The sequence below is a fragment of the Cyanistes caeruleus genome, chromosome 26 (assembly GCF_971803275.1).
Source record: "Cyanistes caeruleus chromosome 26, bCyaCae1.hap1.1, whole genome shotgun sequence".
Classification (NCBI taxonomy): domain Eukaryota; kingdom Metazoa; phylum Chordata; class Aves; order Passeriformes; family Paridae; genus Cyanistes; species Cyanistes caeruleus.
Genome location: NC_141726.1, coordinates 4,296,937 through 4,314,214, shown reverse-complemented (window position 1 = coordinate 4,314,214; position 17,278 = coordinate 4,296,937). Strand labels below are relative to the sequence as shown.

Here is a 17,278-nt window from a genome sequence, read left to right as displayed (position 1 = left end):
GGAGAGGCCAGTGTGTGCCCGGGGTGAGGGGGGAAGGGACCGGCACGGACGGACAGACGGCAGGAAAGGAGCAGAGACTCCCAAACCCAGCCCTGGATGTCGGGATGGGCAGCACCGGAGGGATGCTGCGTGCCTGGGAGACTGTAAAACCATCTCGGTTTGGGTTGAAGGGGAGCTTAAAGAGCATTCAGATGATGGGGGTGTTGTTTGTGGTACCCAAAAGAGCGTGGAAAATCATCCCCGAGAGCCACAAACTTCCCGCCTCACTTACCCGAATGGAATATTAATTATAAATCCTCATTAGGGAACCTGCAAGTGTCAACACCACCAAGGCTGCTGCTCCCTCTCCCCCAGGTTTCCTGGGACAGCTGGGGGTACCTGAACCCCCGGGAAATGCAGGAAAAACCTCCCCCCGAACCCCCAGGCGGGTGGGGTGGGGCAGGGGCTCGGTCCCTGCGAGGGAGGAGCCGGGAACAGAGCTCGGCGGGGGAATCCCGGCGGTGCCAGGGCTGTCTGCAACTTTCCATCAGAAATCCCCTCCTTCCCTTTATCCCGGGCTGTCCCCGGCCGGGATTGCTTCATCGCCGGCAGCAGAATTCCCCCTCGGCCTCCGAGCAAACCCCAGAGTGTCCCCAGGGTCGCGGCTGCCGGGACACGGAGACCTCGGGGGTGGCTCCGGGCTGGGGCTGCGGTTTTTGGGGAGCTCTTTGCCCTCCCAGGAATTCCAGCCGTGCCCGATGAGCTCCCATGCCCCCGGGGGCTGGCGGGATGCGCTGGGAGGGGGCACAGAGGGGTTTGGGACCCTCCGGAGTCAGGAGCTGTTCCCACCCCCCTCATTCCTGCGAGGCTTTCGGGGTCGGAGGAGCGCGAGGGGTCCCGGCTGGAAGGGGCTCGGTAACGCCCCAATCCCACCCGCTCTGGGGGAGCCCCCGGGAGGGATCTCCAGGCGCTTTTGGGGTCGGGAGGGGAGGAGTGGCCGTGTCTGGGGGCAGCGGAGCCGTCCCCGCCCCCACGGCTCGCTGGGATGCAGCGGCGGATGCAGCTCGGGCAGACTTGCATGGCCGTAGCCATGGCAACAGCAGCGGGGGGATGCGGGGGATGCGGGGGATGCGGGGGGAACCGGGGGGAACCGGGGGGAACCGGGGGGAACGGGGCTGCACCGCTGCCATCCCACCCAGGGCCGGCTTGGCCACATCTGGGGTCACCCCACATCTGGATTTGCAGACATCTGGATTCTCCCACGTCTGGATTCACCCCACATCTGCCTTTTCCCAGGTCCTGGTTCACCCAGGTCCGGCTTCGCCCCCCATCTGTTTCTTTCTCCGCGTCTGGGTTCACCCCACATCTGGGGTCACCCCACGCCAGGATTCTCCTCACATCTGGCTTCTCCCAGGTCCGGGGTCGTTCCCCATCCCCTTTTCCCAGGCCTGGCTTCACCCCACATCTGGCACCACCTCAATCGCTCCTTCACCCCTTTCCTGTGTGCCCGCAGCTCCGGCTTCCCCCGGGGCGGGCTCACCCCACTGCACCCCAGGGAGCCGGGGCCGTGCCCGCTCTCCGGGGGTGCCGGTACCGGGGTGCAGCACCCCGGGAGGGGCGGGCAGGGCGCGGAGCCATAAAAGCCACCCTCTGTTTGCTTTGGCGCGGCCGCACTTTGGCTCCACATTAACTTTGAACCGCGGCCGTTTTTCCTCTCCTCCCGCCTCCCCAGGGCTCTGAACCTCGGGGTGCTGCTGCCCAGCCCCCCCAGCTCCACGGGGGGCTGCGGAGAAACCCCCAGCCCCAACTCGCTGGGCGCATCGCGCTCCTTCCAGCCGCACTGGGGACAGCCGTGGGGCTCAGGGGACACTCGGGGTGGCCGTGCCAGGCTGGCGGTGCCCACCTGCCCGCCCCTCCGGCCGGCCCAGCCCCCGCGCCGCCAGCCCGGCTGCGTTTGGCAGCAAAGCAGCTCAGCTGGAGAAAAGCCTGCGGCGCTGGAGTGACCCACTAACCTTCTTCTCCTTAAAAATGCATGAAATGCAGGCAGCTGCCGCGGGGACCCGCACATGCAGCGGGGCTGGAGCGCGGGCGGGGGCTCGGGTGGGCACCGGGGCGGGCGCAGGGGAGCCCCCCCTGGGCAGGGAGGGAGGGAGGGAGGGAGGGGACGCGCTGCTCTGGCTGCCCAGGTTTGGGGGGCTGACGGAGTTGGAATGGCGGTGCATCCCCGGCCCCGGCGAGGGGTGGCACGGGGCCGCTGGCAGCGGGAGAGAAATCCGCCCGGAAGGTCAGGAGGGAGCTGCCACGGCCGGGGCTCCGCTGCGGTCCGAGGACATCCCGGCAGAGCGAGCCCCGCTCCGCTCGGTGCCCCCGGAGGGTCCCGCTGGGGACACGGGAGGGTGGCAGGGTCCTCCCAGGCGGGCGCAGCCTCGTCCCGGCGCTGCCATCACGGCCCTGACCTCGTTTTTCTGCAGCTCCTTGAACACACCCGGGGCAGATGGCAGCGAGCCCGGGGGGGCCGGGGACAGCGGGGGAACGGCGGCTCAGCCCCGCCGGGGGACACGCACCCCGCTCCCCGAGCACCCCTGTCCCCGTCGGGCCCCAGGCAGTGCCGGGGGGACGCGTCCCCGCTCTGGCAGGGGTTAACAGCTCCTGTCGCATGCGGCTGATTTAATTTCGGTCTCGTTTGCATGGCTGATTGCGGCTGCAACACCTCCGTGAAGACACGGGGTTATTTTTAGCTGCTCCTGAGCCGCCCCCGGGCAGCCCCCGGGCCGTGTCCGACCCCAGAGTCCCCTCGGAGGGGGACAAACACCCGCGGCCTTCGGTGGGAAGAGAGGAGGATTTGCAGGATTAAAGTTTTGCCTTTGTTTCTGCGGTCACAGCCCTGTCTGGAGAAGGAAAACAAGCCCAGGAACCAACAGCAGCACAAACTGGATTGAGTAAACAACGGAGCTGCTCCATCCCTGCCGGAGAGGGGCTCGTTCCTTGGCTGGATCACGTTTCCCATCCTTTTCCCTCCGAAATTCCCAGCCTGGCCACCGCGTGCTGCTGCCGTCACCCGAACAGCCTCGGGAAGAGGGAGGAAATCCCAGCTCGGGGGGGTTTCCAAGGCGTTTTGGAAATCCCTGGAGCTTCCCCCCGGGTCTCAGCTCTGTCTCACCGGGCAGGGAAGGCGAGGAAGGGCCGGGAGCAGCCTCAGGGAGCTCGGCTGTCCTGCCCTGCCACCCTCAGCTCCACGCGTGTCCCCCCAGCCCGGCCCTGCGCGAGCCAGGTGGCAGAGCCATGTCCCCACTCCCTCCGGCTAATTAACATAAATTGACACTGACTAATTAACCGTCCCGCCTCATTAGAGCCCGGATGCCACATCCCTGGGAACAGCAGGCACCCGAGCCCTGGCTATCGACGCGTGGTGGCCGCGTTCTGCCCCTCGCCGGGCACCGGCCACCCCTGTCCCCCCCAGCGGGAGCGTCCCCATCGCTGTCCCCGTCCCACGGCCCCCGCGAGGCTGCCAGCAGCGATAACGAGATTGGTTCCTAATCCACTTATTCCTGGCTGGAGCAGAGGGCCGGCAGCCTGTTCCCAATTCCCGCTGGGCACGGAGCCCTCCCGGCCCTGGGGCCAGGGGGAAAAACCTCCCTGGGGCCAGGGGAAAAACTTCCCTGGGGCCAGGGGGAAAAACCTCCCTGGGGCCGGGGGAAAAACCTCCCTGGGGCCAGGGGGAAAAACCTCCCTGGGGCCGGGGGGAAAAACCTCCCTGGGGCCAGGGGGAAAAACCTCCCTGGGGCCAGGGGGAAAAACCTCCCTGGGGCCGGGGGGAAAAACCTCCCTGGGACCAGGGGGAAAAACCTCCCTGGGGCCAGGGGAAAAACCTCCCTGGGGCCAGGGGGAAAAACCTCCCTGGGGCCAGGGGGAAAACCTCCCTGGGGCCAGGGGAAAAACCTCCCTGGGGCCAGGGGGAAAAACCTCCCTGGGGCCGGGGGAAAACCTCCCTGGGGCCAGGGGGAAAAACCTCTCCGGGCTCGGCTGTGGGGCAGGGAATGATGGCCGGGAGCGGGGAGGAAAAGCCGCGGAGAGTTGAACCCTCGTGGGAAGGTGGCACCGTCAGCAGCGCGGCCTTGGGGAGCAGCAGGATGAGCAAATCTTGCATCAGCCTGGAAGGGAGATAAGGAGCCCTTCCCAACCCTCAGCCGGAGCCGGGAGGGAGGGAGGGAGGGGGATGCTTGAGGCAGCGGAGTGCAGGGGAAGGTCACCCCAAGGCGGTGACACCCAGCTCGGCGGGAGGAAGGAAAAGGAAATTTTTCGCTTCCCTGTTTGCTCAGGGCTGCCTGGGAAGCGGGGCCCCCGCACAGGTCCCGTCCTGCGCCGCTCTCGCCGCTCCCCACCCGCTGCCACCCGGCTGAGTCACGGCCCCGCACGTCCGACCGGTTTTGGGGGACACCCTCGGGCTGAGCGTGGGAATGTCCTGCCCTCAGCAGCACCCCCGAGCCGGGAGCAGCCCCGGGACTCTCAGTTCCCCAAAAAACCACGGGCTGGGAGGGTGTGGGCGCTCCGGGAAAGCTCCCGCTCCTTCCCAGCGTCCTGCGTGTGATCCCCGCCGCCCTGAGCCGTGGATTATAAACTGGGTCAGCCGCAGATCCCCAAAAGTGATTGGAATCGGGGAATCGCCGCTCCCTGGGGTGAGCCCGGGGACAGATTTGCTCCGTTCGGTGTTTGTTCCGCAGAGCTGGGAGGAAGCTGAGGATGGAACCGGGACCCCTGGAGCACCCCGAGCGGCGTCGGGGACGGGTCCCACGAGGAGCTTTGGGGACCGGAGGCTCGGGAAGGGCTCAGGAGGCCGGGTCCCCCTGTGAGAAGCTCGGGAAGGAGCCCCGGGGAGGATGGATGGATGGAGCTGGGAAAGCCGGGAGCGCCGAGCTCGGAGGGCAGGAAGCGGGGCCGGGGCAGGAAGGCAGCCCCGGCTCCGGGCTCGGCGGAAAAGCCAAGGAAGAGCTGAGGAAAGGCTGGAGGTCACGGCGGGAGGAAGCCTGGAGCTGCCCCGGTGCACGTTGTCCCCGCGGGGAGGGGACGGGACACCGAAACTCGCCCGTTCCCTCCCCCCGGCTGCCCACGCCTCTCGTGGGGCTGCAGGTCCTGGCGTGCCCCGTGTCAGCCGCACCTCGCGACTCGTGGGAGATCCCAAAAGCGGCGACCAGGACCCTCGGGACACCCCTTTGGTGGCCGTGGAGGTGGCGCTGCCGCTCGCGGGGTCCCTGGCCGGGGTCTGAACGAGGATTCAGAACCTCCGGGGGTGTAGGGTGGGTTTGGGGTTTCTTACTTTCCTTTGGAGCTCTGTGAGGACTCTGGGGCTCTGCCTGGGATGGGGCCACCACAGGGCCTGACACCCACCTGGGGGGTGGGCGACATTCCTGACACTGCCCCCCGCTTCTCCACAAATTTGGGAAATGTCCCAACACTCTCCAGAACCTCCATTCGCCCCCTCTCCCGGTGATCTGAGCTGAACCTCCAGCTCAGATCACCGGGAATATTCAGCTCAAACTGCGGTGGGGGCCGTGTCCCCCGTGCCGGGGATGTCACCCCGGTGTCCCCCAGCCCGGAGCAAAGGAGCTGGAGCTCCAGAAGCCGCCGTTCCTCCTCCTGTTGAATATTTATAGCACTGCCGGGGAAAATGGCAGCGGAAACGGAGGGGGAACCGGGGGCGGGAGGGTCCATCTGGACCCCCAGGAGCCGCTGCCCGGGGTGCTGCAGGCGCTGTCCCCGCTCCCCTGCACCAGCGCCACGAGTTTGGTGTCCCTTGATGGGAAAGGCTTGGGGGGGATGGCTCGGGGTCCTTGCTCCGGCTCCTGGCTCCTCATGGCTTGTTTAAACGAGGAAATGAGGACGTGTGTGTAATTGTTAATGAGGATGCTCGGGGTTTGTAATTACGGCTGGACGGGGCCTCGTGGGCTGTGGCCTGCCCTGGTTTTGGCCAGGTGAGCTCTGGGGTTGTTATGGCCAGCCCGGCTCGGTTCAGCATCTCCAAAATTTGGGGGTCCCAAGGGGATCCCGCGGCTCTGGGGCTGGAGGGGAGCAGGGCCCGGGGGATGCTCAGGGATCTCCCAGCCCGGGAATCCTGCCAGGATCTGCACTGGGATATTTTTCCCTCCCTCATGCTTTTCCCACCCTTGATCTCACCCCAGACCTGCTGTGCTGTGAGGTGACAGCGAGCAAACGAATCCTTAATTAACCACTTCAGGGATTTGGCTTTAGAAATGTAAAAATAAATATTTGTTAGGGAGGAATTAAAGCTGCCAGTCTCTGGATACACGGTGGCACAGCTCAGGTGGGATCAACACTGGTTTTGGGGGATGATCCTGTTCCTTCCAACCTTCTTGTCCACAGCAGGAACTGCTGGATTTGGCAGTGAAGCAGCCAGAGATGGGCTGGGGGTTTGGGATGGATGAGGAGGAGCTGGGAGGTCTCCAGTGAAGGGGTTGAGCTGCAGGATCACCCAGAATTCTGGGATCAAACAACCCAGGATCACCCAGAATTCCGGGATCAAACAACCCAGGATCACCCAGAATTCCGGGATCGAACAACCCAGGATCACCCAGAATTCTGGGATCGAACAACCCAGGATCATCCAGAATTCCGGGATCAAACAACCCAGGATCATCCAGAAATCCGGGATCAAACAACCCAGGATCACCCAGAATTCCGGGATCGAACAACCCAGGATCACCCAGAATTCCGGGATCAAACAACCCAGGATCACCCAGAATTCCGGGATCGAACAACCCAGGATCACCCAGAATTCCGGGATCAAACAACCCAGGATCACCCAGAATTCCGGGATCCTTCACTGTTCCGAGCTGGGCTGCGACCAGGCAGGAATTGGCTGCTTGGAGGTCCCAGGAACTGGGATAAGGGTGGGAGACGCCTCCCAGGAATGCTGGGGCGGGTTTTTAGGGGAAAACAACCATTTCCCATCAGCTGCATCCGCTGGGAAGCAGGAGGGGATTCCCGGCGGGCAGCAGGAGGGAGAAGCTTTCTGATTTCGGAGGGCTCAGCCCGGGCAGTGCTGAGCCCATGGAGGGAATTTCTGCCGGGAATTTTGCTCCAGCGTGGTCTCTGTCCTGGGTTTCTGTTCTCGAGGACACCCCAGGATGTGTCCTGGCAGATGTGAGCCCCGTGTCCCCGCTGCCCTCCTGGCCGGGGGACCCCCGGCTGAGGTGGGATTGGTCACAATTCCTGCGCTTTGATGTCATCACCTGCTCCCGAGGGATCCTCATTACCTGTTCCTGGCATCTGGCTGCTAATCCCGGGATTAATCCCGCGGCAGATGGAGCCCGGCCAGCCCGGGACCCCCGGCGGGCAGCCCGGGACCCCCGGCGGGCAGCCCGGGACCCCCGGCGGCCAGCCCGGGACCCCCGGCGGGCAGCCCGGGACCCCCGGCGGGCAGCCCGGGACCCTCGGGGTCACCGAGGCAGCTGAGCCCCGAGCGGAGACACCTCCGTGGTGCTCCCGGGGGAATTCCTACCGGGAACTCCCCTGGGACATCATCCCTGCCCGGGGGCCCTGGGAAAGGGAAGCGAAACGTGTCACTGCTCCCGGTGACAGCTCTGCCCAGCTGCGGGAACGGCGTTTCTGGGAAGCCAAGAATCCCCATGTCCGGCTTCTTCTCGCCCCAGAAATATCCCGAGCGCTCTCGGGGTGGGAAAAAGGGAAGGAGAGGAGGAAATGGCTGCGGGTCTCTATCCCGTACCCCCCCCAAATTCAGCTCCTTCATTCTCGGGGTCCCGGCAAGGCAGAGGGGATTAAGGGAGATGTCCCCAGGGATGTGTCGAGGGTCTCTGCCCCCCAGTTCCCAGCCAGGCCCCCCGTCCTGTGGCAGTGTCCCACGGCTGCGTGCTAACCCCAGGGTCCCCGCTCAATGGGAGGAAGGAAATCCTCATCCTCGGGAAAGGCTGGACACGGCCGTTTCCTCCCGCCGTGCTGGGGAGGGGGCCGGGGCCCCGGCATCACCCCCCGCCCCATCCCGGCTGGAAAACCCGGCCGGACGCTGGGCTTGGTCCTGGTGGGGTCGCACGGGAAACAGGGACAGGCTGGGGGGGCTCTCCGTGCCCCCCAAACCCGCAGGATCTGCCGGGGGGCTCCAAGCAGCGGTGTCCTCGGGAATGGGGGTCCCAGCTCCGTGTCGGGGTGGGGGTGAGGGGAGGCACAGACCCGAGGGCTCCGCACGTCTGGCTCTGCTCCAGCCTTCGCTATTCCCGCTGCTCCTTCCTCTTCCTCGCCCTTCGCTCTGAGCGCTGAGAAACGGCGGCGGCTTCGCTCCGGTGGCCTCTGGTCCCGCCGTGTCCCCGCCGTGTCCCCGCCGTGTCCCCGCCGTCCCTCGGGCCTCTGCCGGGCACCGACGCCCCCTTTCCCCTCCCCGGTGCCACGGACGATGCTGCCACCGGTCCCGGTCCTGTCCCGGTCCTGTCCCGGTCCTGCTCCCGGTCCCGGTTCCCGGACCCGCTCCGGTGCTTGATCTCCGCTTTCGGTGGCAATAATTCCCCCGGCGTGATCGGGGCTGGATCGGGAACGGTGTCGGAAGCGGGACCGGGATCGGGATCGGGATCGGGATCGGGACCGGGATCAGGATCGGGATCGGGATCAGGATCGGGATCGGGACCGGGATCGGGATCAGGATCGGGATCAGGATCGGGATCGAGATCGGGATCGGGACCGGGATCGGGATCGGGATCGGGACCGGGATCGGGATCGGGATCGGGACCGGGATCGGGATCGGGACCGGGATCGGGATCGGGACCGGGATGGGGACCGGGATCAGGATCGGGATCGGGATCGGGACCGGGACCGGGATCGGGATCAGGATCGGGACCGGGATCGGGATCAGGATCAGGATCGGGATCGGGACCGGGATCGGGACCGGGACCGGGATCGGGATCGGGATCGGGATCGGGATCGGGATCGGAATCGGGACCGGGATCGGGATCAGGATCAGGATCGGGACCGGGATGGGGACCGGGATCGGGATGGGGACCAGGATGCGGACCGGGATCGGGATCGGGAACGGTGTCGGAAGCGGGACCGGGATCGGGATGAGGATCGGGACCGGGATCGGGACCGGGATCGGGATGAGGATGAGGATCGGGACCGGGATCGGGACGGGGATCGGTATCGGGATCAGGATCGGGACCGGGATCGGGATCGGGATGAGGATGGGACCGGGATCGGGACCGGGATCAGGACCGGGATCGGGATGAGGATCGGGACCGGGATCGGGATCGGGATCGGGATCGGGATCGGGACCGGGATCGGGATGAGGATCGGGATCGGGATCGGGATCGGGATCGGGATCAGGATCAGGATCGGGATGAGGATCGGGACCGGGATCGGGACCGGGATGAGGATCGGGACCGGGACCGGGATGAGGATGGGACCGGGACCGGGACCGGGATGAGGATGGGACCGGGATCGGGACCGGGATCGGGATGAGGATCGGGACCGGGATCGGTGCCGTGCGTGCCGGGCGCCCCCTGGCGGCCTCATGGCCCTGCCGGAACAAAGGCCGGACCCGGGACCCCCCCGAGCCCCCCGGGACCCCCTTTCGGACCCCAGGAACCTCTTTTGGGACCCCCCGGGACCCTCCCGCGGGCAGGGGGTGCTCGGAACCCCCCCAGCGGCCGCACGGGCGCTGCTCCCGGCAGAGGGGGCCCCGGGCCGGGGCACTCGGGATGTGCTGTGTCCCTTCCTCCTCCTCCTCCTCCTCCTCCTCCTCCTCCTCCTCCTCCTCCTCCTCCTCCTCTCCCGACCCCGACGGGCAGGTTGGGCAGGGGGAGCCTGGGGAGGACACACGACCCGCGGGTAAACGAGCCAAGGGGAGAGGCTGGGGCTCCCCCAAACCCTCCCCACATCCACAGGGGACTCCTCACACCAGGGCACTGCGAGCTGGGGGTCGCAGCAGTTGGGGCTCAGCAATTTGAAAAGAAACATTTTGGAGAAATAACATCACCTTTCCCTACACAGAGCATGGGGAGGGGGCACAAGAGCTCCTGAGGACCCCCAAAAGGATGGGATGAGGGTTCACCCCCTCCTGAAGGAACCCAGCTGGGAGATTTAACACACCTGTAACTCTCTCCTTCCTCCTCCCTCTCCACCCGTCAAACCTCAGCACCATCAAAAAATCCCTCCACACACCCAAACAGCAGCAAACCTTTCGGTGGAGGCGGATTCAAACAACAAACACACAAACGACTTGTTGGGAGTAAAAAAATATGTTTTTGTTTTTTTTTTTTTTCCTTTTAATTACATCAGTTATCAAAGAAAACGACAACAAAAAAAAAGCAGTGGTAACAAAAATACAAAGCTCTGAGGGTTTCTTGTTTTTGTTTGTTCTGTAATACGCTGAGAGCATCAGTGCAATTGTTTTAATTTAACTTCTGCTCTGAGTCCCTGCTGGCAGCATAGGAGTAGGCTTTGCCCAGCACCAGCCGGTCCCGCAGCAGTTTGAAGAAGGCGTAGTAATTGCTGAAGAGGATCAGAGCCAGTGAGATCGTCTGGTGCCACTTCTCCGAGGAAATCAGCGAGTAGAGCTGGTAGAAGATGACAGCTCCTTCCAGCAGGATCAAGATGTTGAGGATTCGCAGTGGTTTGCTGAAAAAGAACTGTGGGAGAGCAGGGTGAGGCGCCTGGCAGAAGGTGAAACCTTTGGGGGAGGACTGGGAGGATTCCTCGGGACACTTTGGCTCTGCATGGAGTCACAGGGCTGAGATGCTGAACCCCAGCAGCTCCTCCACCCTGGGCACTGAGCCCCAGCTCCACCAGCCTGAGGTGTCCAGGACCACAATCCTGCGGTGTTATCCCTGCTCCCAGCAAGGAGAGGGGAGGAGAGCTTACGTGGAACCTGAAGTGCGAGACGTCCGAGGGCACGGCCACGTTGTAGTGACCCACGGCCTTGTAGACGTTCTTGCTGTGCTTCACCAGCACCCCCTGAGGCCACATGCACTCCTCAGTCCACCTGCAGGCAACAAGAGAATCCTCAATCCCAGCTGCAGGGAACAAGGGTCAATCCTCAATCCCACCTGCATGGGGCACTGGGCTCTGCAGCAGGGAGGAGCACAGGGATACTGCTCCTGGTTTGGAAGGGTCACCACGGCAGGGACAAACTGCAGGTAGCTGTGGCCAGGAGCAACAGGCACCCTGCCAAAAATCAGCTCTGCTTGGCAGGGGACAGTGCCCAGAGTGTGTCAGCCAACAACTCCGCTCTCACTTTTCTCTGGTTTGCTTTAAGGCTGAGCTCCCCACCCATCCAGCAAAAGGTAAAGTCCAGGAGAGAATTCCTTACTGGTGCTGCAGCACGTTGGAGCAGAGGGCCGGATCCACCTTCTGCCAGCAGCCAAGGTGTGCTGCAGCTTTGTGGAGCAGGTCACAGTATCGTGCAGGGAGCAGGTACTGCATGAGGATCACCGAGGTGCTGATGGAAACCAGCAGGAAGAGCTCACAGGACCAGCGTTTGTCGTAGTACTGAGTGTTCTGGGGGGGACAGGAAGTGTTTGGACACTGTGGGACACACCTCTGGACAGCCTCACCTGCCCAGGGCATCACAAAGCACCTGGGCAGGCAGGTAAAACGAGGGCTCTGCACGGAGCTGTGGATCCTGCCTGGAAAGGAAGAGCCCATGTGGGATGGGGGATGGAGAATTCCTGCAGAATATTTGTGCCATCATCACCAGGACTGGGGAGGCAGCTCCTGATGGTCCCCATGCTGAGCTGGTGGAGCACCAGCCCCTGGGGGGACAGGGACAGCCTCACCCCTCAGGCCCATTTACCAGCAGACATTCAGAATTCCATCACCACGAGCCATCCTCAAGTGTCCTCCCTCACTGTGCCACCACAGCCCAGTGTCACCCCCCAGCCAGGCCTCACCTTGACAAACCACACGGGCACAAAGGCCACGTAGTAGGCACTGAGCATGGAGCTCACCAGCACCTCCTTCATGCGCCAGTTGAAATCCATTTTCAGGAATTCCACCTCGTTGCGGATGAGGTCTGGGGAGAGGCAGCAGGCATGGCTGGGCATGGCCTCCATGCCGTACATCTGCCTCGTGTGCTGCTTCCACGTCTCCTTGAGCACTGTCAGGTAGTCCCTGCCCCGGGCTGTCACCTCCCCTGTGTCCCTGGGGCCAATGTTGGCCACCTGGGCAAAGAGCCCTGCCTTCCGAAAGTCACAGTTCAGCTGGAGGAAGGGGATGTACATCCCAAACCTGGAAAACACAGACCTCGGGAGCTGCATCCCATCCCATCCCATCCCATCCCATCCCATCCCATCCCATCCCATCCCATCCCATCCCATCCCATCCCATCCCATCCCATCCCATCCCATCCCATCCCGCTGCCGTCACAGCCCCATCCCAAATTCTCCTCTGGGGTTTTGAGCTGGAAGAGCTCGTGGCTTGGAGCAACCTGGGACAGTGGAAGGTGTTCCTGGCCCTGCTGAATGAGCTTTAAGGTCCATCCTCCTCCCCAGCCCAAGTCTGGGATTCCCTGATTCCAAAGGGAAACTCCCAAAAAGAGCCCTGAGCTCAAACACAGGCAGCAAACCTCTGTGGATGTTTCCTCCTGCATCTACCAGGGAGGAGGGAGCTATTTCCACTCCAAATAATTCCTTTTGATAGGTAACAAAAAAACAGGAGCTGTTTGAATCCCTCCACCTGGCAGAGGAGGCCAGGCACAAAGGGAAAACCGAACCCTGGGTTCTGTGAGCGCCATGAGAAAACCACACAACCCTTTCCAGAAGACACCAGCAGCAATAATGACTAATAATTAATGCTCACATCAAGCTGAAACAGGGGTCAATGTCCCAGACGTGTCCTGCCACCACGGAATGTGACACAGGAGAAGGGAGAGGTGCAGGGAAAACTCTGTGTGCATGGGCAGGGACACCTTCCTCAAACCCAGGCTGCTCCAAGCCTTGGTGCCTTCCAGCTCAGAACCCCTCAGGGCTGCAGGGAGCCTCCCCCTGGACTTTGGGTGCATCCCCCAGCCCAGAGCCAGGGATACTCACGGGTAGCACAGGAACAGGAGGTTGAGGAATGAGTAGGTCCTGAAGAGGTGGATGATGGAGCGACACAAACTCCAGCCTGTGCCCGTGAGGACGGCGAAGCGAGTGACCACCAGGAAGATGGAGCGTGGCAGGGACACTTTGCCACTCTGGGAAGCCTGTGGGACACAAGAGAGCTGGGAATTCCCTCTTCTTCAAGGAGAAAACTCAGGGTGTAAAATCAGAGCTCCCAAGGAAGTGCCAGGGACAAGCTAACACCAGGGCAGGGAGGCTTTCTGTGGAATCTCAGTTTCATTCCTCAGGGAGTGAGGGGAGTTTCTAGTTAAGGCCTGGTAGTTAGTGCCCAGCACACTCTCCTGGCACTGCTCACCATGAGATGCTTCCACAGTGAGCATCCCTGGCTCTTCCCTGGGGAAAGCTGGAGTGATGGAGAGAGCAGGAAAAGAGCCAAAAGGCAGGAGGGAATCCCAGCCACTACAGTCTGGCTGAGACAGAAACTCAGAGTCAGATAAGGACACAGAGTCAGCAGGAGCAGTGGGCTGGGGAGCTCAGCTCTGTTCTCTGCTCCTCCCACTGCCTGGGATTTTGACTATGGAATATCACAGAGGTCTTTAGGGAAGGGATGGAGGAGTTTGGAGTGACAAAAGTGACACAGAGCTTTACGAAGGACGGCTCTGACTTTACCTCCTTGACCACAGCACCAATGAGCCGCCGTGCCAGCACGATGGTTGTCACCGTCAGCACGTTGAAGTCAATGAGGTGAAAGTTCTGTGGGGACAAAACTAAAATTATCCAGTTTTCATCAGCAGCAGGAACCCACATTCAACACAAAAAGTCCCAAATTATTCTCTTCTCCTTGGACTCTCTTCCAAGAGAATGCCAAGGCAGCAGCCAGAACCCAAAAATGTGGGAAACAGGAGCGGCAGGAGCAATCCTGAAGGGTCAGTTGCAATTTTTATCAACCATTATCTCTAAAACTTTATATTTAGCGGTCCAAGAGACAGCCTGGGAGCTCCAGCTGCCCTTTGGTGCTTACCAGGGACGTGTGAGATGGAGGGTGGGAGGGTGGGTACCACCACACTGTCTTGTAGATGTTGATGTAGTGGACGAAGAGGGCGACGAGGTGGCAGAAGAAGAGCTGCAGCTCGAACAGGACGCTCCTCTCCACGGGCAGCTCGGGGATCTTGCAGTGCCGCAGGGGAACCACTGTCTGAGCTGCCAGAGGGGGGCTGGACAGGCCTGTCCCTGAGCCACTCCTGCCAGGGGAAGCCAAGAGCCAGGGGTGAACAGGGGAATGTCCTCCAGCTCCCCCCTCCACAGGTCTCAGATTGATTGGGGAACTCAAGTTATCACTGGCTGGCACAAATCACAAATTTCAGGCAGATATTTGGACCCAGGACATTTGATATTAAATCTTCTGTGTTGTTCAAACCCAGGGTTGTGTTGTGCTACTCAGTGGCTGCCTTAATTAATTGGAAGCTTTCAGAGCTCAAGTTGATGTTTACATATCTAAGAGTGCTTGAACATGAAAGGCAGAGCAATTACACACAAGCCCTTGTTCATTCTTCACCTTCTGTTCACCTGAGGAGGAAAAACGAGTTTAGCCAGAGGTGCCTCTTGCTGTGTGAGCACGAACACAATCCCAGACTGACCCCCCTGGATCAAGGGGAATGAATATCTCCCAGATTGAGCTGCAATCCCTAAATAACAACAGGCAAAGGAATCTGGGTGTGGGCCTCAAAGGAACTGCAGAGCACAAAGTGTAAATCCCCAAATGAAATCTCAATCCTGGAGTGTGGCTGTGGATCCAGGGGGATCAGGCCATGGTTTCAAACAGGAGATGGAGAACCTAAAATAAGGCACTGAGAGAGGGAAAACCTGAGGAGCCTGAGCTGTCTCTCTGAAATGCCCAAATTCCCAAAGTCACGGTGATTGAGAGCCTTAGCATTGGCAAATCATGGAATCACAGAATGCTCTGGGCTGGAAGGGGCATCAAGGATCATCCAGGGCATGGGCAGGGACACCTTTCCCTATCCCAGGTGGCTCCGAGCTCCATCCAATCCAGGCTTGGACACTTCGAGGGATGCAGCAGCCACAGCTTCTCTGGGAATTCCATTCCAGCCCCTCCCCACCCTCCCAGGGGAGGATTTCTCCCTAAAATCCCATCTGGCAGTGGCAAGCCATTCCCTGTGTCCTGTCACTTCACAGCCTGGCACAAAGCAGAGCTCTCCATGCCTTGGAGGTGAGCTGGGTGTGGATCTGTGCATTCCCTGCCTGGGATAAGGCCCTGGGTTTTTGCTTTTCCCAGGAAAGGTGGATTGCTCCACCTCCTGTGGCCTTGCAATGACATGTCTGGATAACTGTATCCTTAGAAATTCCTGTCTCAGGGCCCTCAGCTGAGGCAGACTGAACATTTTCTTTGCAGAGTAAATAAAGAACCTCCTGTTTATGCTGTTGCTCCTTGGTTTCTCCCTCCTCTGCCCCAGTGACAGAATCCAGCTGATCCTAAAAAACCCCACAGAGCCACATCACCTGACACCAACCTCAGGGCACTGCAGGTGCAACAACCCCAGCTGGGCTCTGGATATAAAATTGTTTCTATTTTTATTTCTCATTCCCTGGTCACTGAAGGGTTTTGAACTTTCCTGGGAGCCTGTCCTGAAGAGTCTCAGGGACACTCATCCTAATGCCAAGGGGTGGTATGGACAAATCAGGATACAGGAAAAGGGAACTGGGAGCTAACAGGAAAGTGGAATGGTTTCCCAGTCCCAGAGGGCTGGGCTTGATGGGATATTGAAACCAAATTCCTCCCTCTGAGGGTGGGGAGGAGCTGGAATGGAATTCCCAGAGAAGCCGTGGCTGCTCCATCCCTGGAAGTGTCCAGGGCTGGGCTGGACTGGGGTTGGAATAACCTGGGATAGGGAAAGGTGGGGAAATGGGATGAGCTTTACGGTCAGGGAATGGGATGAGCTTTAAAATCAAGGAATGAGAAGTTTTAAGATCAGGGAATGGGATGAGCTTTAAAATAAAGGAATGGGAAGTTTTACTGTCAGGGAATAGGATGAGTTTAAAGATCGAGGAATGGGAAGTTTTACTATCAGGGATGGGATGAGTTTTAAGATCAGGGAATGGGATGAGTTTTAAGGTCAAGGAATGGGATGAGTTTTAAGATCAGGGAATGGGATGAGCTTTAAGGTCAAGGAATGGGAAGTTTTAAGATCAGGGAATGGGATGAGCTTTAAAATAAAGGAATGGGAAGTTTTACTGTCAGGGAATGGGATGAGCTTTAAGGTCAAGGAATGAGATGAGTTTTAAGATCAGGGAATGGGACGAGTTTTAAGAACAGGGAATGGGACGAGTTCTGAGGTCGGGGAATGGGACAGGCTTTAGGATCAGGGAATGGGATGAGCTCCAAGGTCCTCCTCAGCCATCCCACTCCACGCCAGAGGCATCCCCAGCTGTCCCCGGTACCTGGTCCGGGAGCGCACGCCGGTGACGGAGGAGCCCGAGGAGTGTCCGGAGGCTCCGGCAGCTCCGGGCTCGCACAGGGGGTTCCGGCAGTAGGAGGTTCTGTTGGGACCCCGGCGTCCCCCGGCCATTCCCAGGAGTTTGGGGAATTCCTGGCTGCTCACTGTGGGCTGGGCTCAGCCCTCACCACTGCAGGGAGACATTGAGCATGTATTAATTATAATTTCTTAATTGTTATTTCTCATTGAGCATTCCAGGCCTCTCCATCACCACCCCATTGCTCCAGGATAATTCAAATTTCTCCAGACATTTTTTCCCTGTCTGCCACATTTCCCCAGGCCATGGATGCAACCCCAAGGAGCCCCAGCCTTGCTGAGGTGCTGGGAATTCATCACTTTAAAAGGAATTCCATCTGCATCCCTGTGGTGTCATCCCTGTTTTCCAGACTCCACAGAAACTCAACATTTGGCCCCAATAATTCTGAAAATTGGGATATTTTGGTATCATCTTGTGTTGGAACTGAAGGCTACAGCTCTTTAAAATGATTATTTTCTTTTTGGCTCTTTAAGATGGGAAAATACACCACATTTTTAGGGTACTTGTTGTTTTATGTTTTGATGGCACTGAGATCAATGGGGTCAGCCCAAATTCAGCTTTTCCAGTGCTTGTTTGCCATACACAAAACTCATCCTGAGGTTTTTCAAGCTTTCTCTGGATGCTGTTAACCTCAGGAGAATCCACACAAGTGATAAAAAAACCCCATTTCCAAGAGAAATCTGAGCTGTGAGGGA

The 17,278-nt window shown here is 60.4% G+C and overlaps 1 protein-coding gene and 1 long non-coding RNA gene across 3 annotated transcripts in view; one reads left to right on the top strand and one right to left on the bottom strand.

The window, feature by feature from the left end:
* Positions 1-1,712: 1,712 nt before the first annotated feature.
* LOC147649273 (uncharacterized) lies at positions 1,713-3,308 on the top strand. The gene is made up of 2 exons (XR_015279346.1): positions 1,713-2,079; positions 2,862-3,308. It is a non-coding gene; the product is annotated as an uncharacterized LOC147649273 (long non-coding RNA).
* Positions 3,309-10,219: 6,911 nt separating this feature from the next.
* TMEM39B (transmembrane protein 39B) overlaps positions 10,220-17,278 on the bottom strand; it is a 12,566-nt gene continuing 5,507 nt past the window's right edge. For both annotated transcript variants that reach the window (XM_086863201.1, XM_086863200.1), the window contains exons 2-9: positions 16,491-16,676; positions 14,056-14,275; positions 13,704-13,787; positions 13,023-13,177; positions 11,886-12,222; positions 11,306-11,493; positions 10,858-10,978; positions 10,220-10,625 (exon numbers count right to left, since the gene is read on the bottom strand). In XM_086863201.1, coding sequence (XP_086719327.1) covers positions 10,389-10,625; positions 10,858-10,978; positions 11,306-11,493; positions 11,886-12,222; positions 13,023-13,177; positions 13,704-13,787; positions 14,056-14,275; positions 16,491-16,618 — 1,470 coding nt within the window. In that variant the 5' untranslated portion in view covers positions 16,619-16,676 and the 3' untranslated portion in view covers positions 10,220-10,388. The remainder of the gene's footprint in view (positions 10,626-10,857; positions 10,979-11,305; positions 11,494-11,885; positions 12,223-13,022; positions 13,178-13,703; positions 13,788-14,055; positions 14,276-16,490; positions 16,677-17,278) is intronic.